The 6309-nt window shown below is 35.3% G+C and overlaps 1 protein-coding gene across 1 annotated transcript; it reads left to right on the forward strand.

Moving 5' to 3' along the window:
• Positions 1-4153: 4153 nt before the first annotated feature.
• Positions 4154-5933, forward strand: LOC143534221 (cytochrome P450 CYP94D108-like). The gene is made up of 2 exons (XM_077028764.1): positions 4154-4614; positions 4856-5933. Exons 1-2 carry the CDS (start codon positions 4154-4156, stop codon positions 5931-5933), a joined length of 1539 nt encoding a protein of 512 aa, XP_076884879.1.
• Positions 5934-6309: the final 376 nt, after the last annotated feature.

A 6309-nucleotide genomic window follows, 5' to 3' on the forward strand; every position in this document is an offset into this window, starting at 1 on the left:
CATTAATCGAGATTAATTGGATCGGACTTTTATGTATATTTTTAGTTTTATATATATATGCACACATTTTTATATATAATTTTCAGTTTTATAAATAAACAAGCACATTTTGGCCAGAAATTGACCGGAATCTCGCTGGAAACCGTTGATTTCTGTTGCAATCTCGTCGGAAATCGCTAATTTTGACAGGAATCTTGCCAGAAACAGTCGATTTTGGCCAGAACCGCATCAGAAAAAGCCAATTAATCTTGATTTGGTTGGATTTGACCAGCGACCGATTAATTGGCTGATTAGCCCAAAATTAATCAGTGAAGTGGGACTAACGATTAATCGGGGATTAATCGGCGCTTAGTCTAGATCTTTGCAACACTATTCCGAACACAACTACCTCGCTTGGACTCTAGATGCCAACTCGCTAGTTGAGTAAATTATGTATCCAACCTGCATAATAGATCCTCTTTGGACTTGCGGGTTGAAATTCTGGTCTTCCTCCCAAAAACTCTGTGATTAGTTTAGGTTCATCCATGATTATGATTAGACCGAGCACTCAGTTTCACAAAGTACAAGATCATGTCTTTTGGTTGTTGGAAAAAAAGAAAAGTTAAAAAAGCTCCTAGTTAAAGGTCAACAAACAGCGACTATTGTTACTAGCACGTTCCCGAAGTGAATACGATGTCCGTGCATGGCAGCGTAGGCGAAACAGTCAAACAACTTATGATCAAAACCCTATAATCAGTGGTTCAAACCATCAGGGCACACGATAGACATCGAGAGGGATTATGATTATGAACCCTCCATATAGTACTTACGGTTCTAATCATACTGATAATTCTTCTTCGTAGATAGTAATCTTCAGTAGTGAAACTTATTGCTACTAATTCAGGTGTTAGCAACCTATTGAAAGCTCCGAAAAAGAATGACATCTTAGTGGGTATCAAATGTATTATTTAATCTATCGATCTGTTGGGATTTATAACAGAAGATTTCATAATTTTGCCTTTCATAAGAAATTATGTTTGGAATTTCAAAACTTTGTACACGATTTAGATCAACAGTTTTATAATTTTGACAAACTGGATCATGTTTTGTCAAATCGCCAAATGATAATGTTGAGACTAATAACAATCATTGTTGCCCGTTTGCCTGCCACTTTGTTGTAATCGTTTTGAGTTTAATGAGAAATTGGAATTAAATAATAATAATAATAATAATAATAATAATAACTCAGTGCACTTAGTATACAAGATCAATTGAAGACATAGAAGTATTGATAAGTTAATGAAAATACTGAAGCACAATAAAGAGTGACCGATTAGTTGAGGGGGAGCTTAATCTTGCGTGAATTGTTGTTGATAATTTAGTAAATCTTTGATGTCAACTTGGTTATGAACTTAATGTGTTCTTGTTCGTTTGATTGTTTCGAACATTTCTACTGCTACTGTCAGTTATCGCAATTGAACCGAATCAATTGTTTTTTAGAACACTAGATGATGATAGATCCCAACATATAACTTTTGACAAAGGATTTAGTTTTTATCAAAGTGTCATTTTGGCACAAGTAAAGTTATGAAAATCTTTTATAAAAAAGTTTTTACGGCTAAAATCAACCTAACCTTGCACTAGCAAAGATTTAAGTAAACAATTTTATGCAGGCAAACTCCGTACCAGATCATGAGCCTTTTATAAACAATTAAATCCCATAAATGCACGAACTAGTATAGGCTACCTTGCAAGGTATGTGGTTTATAGAAATAACTAGAAGTTTGTTAGTTTGTAGTTAAAAATAGTATAGCACACAATTGGGTTCTTAACATGTTTTTAATGTTTAGGTCAACAATTTCTAAATTGAAGTAGTAAACACTTGTAATTTGAGAATTCAGCCATTATATTAAATGTTAATAGCCTTAAATATAATATTTACAACTACAATTGGAATCTCATGTTTCTTTCCTAGTTGGCCACCCAACAACCATACATCCACACCATCATTCACACACAAATTGCAAAAATTGAAATATTGCAAATCGAAATTCACTAAAATGAAAATAAACGGAAATTCGCCACACACATATAATATATAAAGATGATAAGATAGAAAGTGAAATTATCCTATAAATTGTTTATTGATGTCATGAACGGTTTAGGTTGAGGTGGGCAAAACCTTAACTAATAACAAGTTTCACATAATCATTAGGTAAAAAATTGAATATGCTTTCATTGTTGACAATTTTTTGTTTTTTAAATCTGGTTTCATCAATTTGTTTTACACATAAATAAGTTTGCATACTATACAAGTATTTTTATCCGTGCTTTACGACATATAGGGTTAAGTAAATTACATGTTTGAAAACTATTGCGCGATGCGACGGGTACATGACGGGAAGTCGGTAGGTATCGTTGATCATGATAAAAGTTTTATAGCAAAAGTTGCGGGACACTTTTGTAACAAAAGTTTAATTAACTAAAGTTTAGAGGTTAAAATGTAATTTTTTAAAAGTGTTATGACAAAATTCAATGAGTATTATCATATAGTATTATGGAAAAAAGTGATTTATTTTAACATATATAGATCGATATACTATTCGTACAAAGGCTGCGTGGTATAAACACATCCACACGTACGTGTGTATATATATATATATATACACGCATATATTATTGTAATTATTTGTGTAGTAGACACTATATTACGTAACACACATACAAATATCTATACACAATATTACGTAGCATTAATAGATTATCACCAATTATTAAAAAAAATAGAGGGTAATTACATTTAATTCGAGTATAGTGTTTTTATATAAATTTTATAAAAACTTGACTTTATAGAAGTCAATGGGCCATGAGATAACATATGTCATTATGTAATTATATATGTGTATTAAGTATAACTAACATAATTATGCATAACTATAACTAACATAAGTTGCGCAATTTACATGAAAATTTAAATACGTGCATAATTATATAGCATTTCTGTATTTAGTTATAGAAGTTACCCAATTATTTATAACTATGAGGGGGGGGGGGGGCGGTGGGCTTCAAACACCGCCGGGGACGCGGTTGGGTGGCGCAGAAGGGGGAGCGGTGGAGGGGAAGTTGGGCGCGGGAGAGAGGTGTGGGGGGGGGGGGGACCCCAACGGTTAAAAAAGATCCGTTAAAAAAAAAGAAAGAAGGAAGAGATGAGTAAGGGCAGTGGCTAGGTTTTTCCGATGGGTTTTCTAGCAGGGAAGTGAAGAAAGGTGGGAAGGCCAAAGAAGGTGGGGTGTGTGATTGAGAATGAAATTGTTTGTTTTTTTTTTCTATTAAATATGTAGTTTATATTATTTTAATGGTTTCTATTTTTTAATCAAATAAAATTTATATTAAGAAAGTAACATTAGAACTAACTAGTTTTTTATATTATATGTATAAGCTATATTAAATAAGAAAACTAGAAAATGAACAATAAGAGAAGGGTGTATACCCCCGGTTTAAAGAAAGACGATGTTTGCGGATTACAAAGCGATGTACTTGGAGCGAAAGAAACAAAAGGAATTCGAGCTTATCTCAAAAGATTTATCGCATCTAGATCCTGTGTCGTGGGCGGTGATGGAAAAAATAAAAGCCAAGATATTGGCCAAATATGCAAACGAGGACGAGAACGACGAACATTAGTTATATTTTTTTTATTTGTATGTTTTTTATTTTTAGGGTTTTTATTTTTATTTGTATTGATTTTTTTATTTGTATGTTTTTTATTTTTATTTGTATTTGTTTTTTTTGTTTTATGGAAAAAAAAAAGAAAAATGGTTGGGCTTCGAAGCCCCTTCACCATAGAGGGGCATTATGCCCTGGGGTTTCGATGCCTCCAATGCCCACGTGACGATGACGTGACACTGTGAAGGGGCTTCAAAGGCCCCACTATAGCATACAGCCTAAGTAAAATATGGGGTGAATGCATACACCCCTCGCCCTTAAGTCACATGTAAAATAATAATGCTTTCGCGTATTCGCGCGCTAAATCTAAAGATGTTAAAAATGTCACGCATTATTTATCTCTATTTCATTCTTTTGAAACGATCGATTAATATCTTAGAAGATAGATTAGGTTGCTAAATTGTAGACAGAAATGGTTGTACATGTGAATTATCTATAAAATGTAAAATGAATGGATCTCCTTCAACTTCCTACTGCTTCTTCACAACCCATCATAAGCATGGAGATCATCTTACTCCAAACACTAGCTGCTTTAATCTTGTTCATATCTCTCTTTATATATTCTTTCTTCCATAAATCCACCCCTGAATACGGCTTCAAAAACCATCCACTCCTCGGAACCCTACCAGAGTTCTTCCTAAACCGCCACCGGTTTCTCGACTGGAGCACCGAAATCCTCTCCCACTGTCCAACAAACACTGCCGTATTCCACCGCCCCGGAAAAGTTAACGGCGTCTTAACCGCCAACCCTGCAAACGTCGAACACATGCTCAAGACCAACTTTGAGAACTACCCTAAAGGAACCAGGTTTATCGCTCTCCTTGAAGACTTCCTAGGCCGTGGCATCTTCAACTCCGATGGAGACACGTGGCGGACGCTGCGTAAGACCGCCAGCTATGAGTTCAACACCAGGTCAGAGTATAGAGTTTGTTGTTACATAATTATCATAAACAAGCAACTTTACAACAAGAAATTTCACAGTCATGTTTTCAAAAGGGAAACAACTTAATTTTAGTACACAATCATAACAGCAAAATATGATTTAAAGTTAATTTTTCTTTATAATATCTTTCATTGTTATATATCTAACATTACTCATATAATTACTTATAATAACACATAATATCTTACGGAGTTTTCATTATTTACACAGGTCTCTTAGAAATTTTGTGATGGAAACAGCCGCGGTCGAGTTACATACTCGCTTCATACCGATACTTGAAACCGCGGCTGCCTTAAACACAGTTATTGATCTTCAAGATCTCCTTGAGAGGTACTCTTTTGATAACATATGTAAAGTAGCATTCAATTTCGACCCCGGTTGTCTCGCGGGTGACGGCACTGCCGGCAGCGAGTTCATGAAAGATTTTGAAGAAGCTGCAACCCTAAATTCCGGTAGATTCATGTATATCCTTCCAGGTTTATACAAGATCAAAAAGCTCTTCAATTTTGGATCAGAATTCAAGTTGCAAAAATCGATTTCGACTGTTCACAAATTCGCAGACGAAATTATCAAATTGAGAATTAAGGAAAGTGGCCAAGAATCCGGTGAGGATTTGTTATCTCGGTTTATGAACATATCCGAATACTCACCGGAGTTCCTCCGGGATATTGTTATAAGTTTTATATTAGCCGGTCGTGATACGACGTCGTCGGCTCTTGCATGGTTCTTTTGGATATTGTCTTTGCATCCAGAAGTTGAACGGAAGATATTGGACGAGTTAAAAACAATCCGGCAAAGTTCCGGCAAGGGTCATGATGAGTTTTATAGCTTTGATGAGCTCCGGAAGATGCATTACCTCCATGCAGCGATATCAGAGGGGTTACGGCTGTACCCGCCGGTGCCGGTGGACACAAAAGCTTGCCTGAAAGACGACGTCATGCCGGACGGGACGGTGGTTAAGGAGGGTTGGTTTGTGACGTATCATACATATGCAATGGGGAGGATGGAGAGTGTTTGGGGGAAGGATTGTAATGAATTTTGGCCCGAGCGGTGGTTGGAGGAGGAGAGTGTGGTGTATCCGTTTAAGTTTCCGGTGTTTCATGGTGGGCCGAGAGTGTCTTTAGGGAAGGAAATGGCGTATACTCAGATGAAGTTGGTAGCGGCTAGTGTGATGGAGGTGTTTGAGGTGGTGGTGGTGGCCGGAGAGGAGAAGATTCCGCCGGAGCATGTGTTGTCGTTGACGATGAGGATGAAAGATGGGCTAAAGGTGAGAGTGAGGAAAAGATGAAGTGGGACCATATAAGTGTTGAGTGGAGTGGGTGACATTTTGGTGTGAAAATGGTTATCTAAACTAGATTTTATCTCCCGTGTTACGTAGGTTGTTTTATATTATTCGTTTTTAATATTTATATATATATATTTTGATTTTAATTTTATTTATTGTAAGAAAGTTAATAATTAATATATTTGAGGTTTGATGATAAAATTGTTTCACAAATAAATGATATGTTATAATTCGGTTTAAAAACTATTTGGGTTTGGTGATATCTATTACCCGTTTATTTTCTTTTTTATAAAATTGTTTCTTAATTATAAATAATATATATATTTTTAAATAAAATAGGATATTAATTTTTATTATATTCATATTTTATAGGATTTTC

Source organism: Bidens hawaiensis, unplaced genomic scaffold, assembly GCF_021521415.1.
Source record: "Bidens hawaiensis isolate Kalapana, Puna unplaced genomic scaffold, B.hawaiensis_p1.1 tig00000760_1, whole genome shotgun sequence".
Lineage (NCBI taxonomy): Eukaryota > Viridiplantae > Streptophyta > Magnoliopsida > Asterales > Asteraceae > Bidens > Bidens hawaiensis.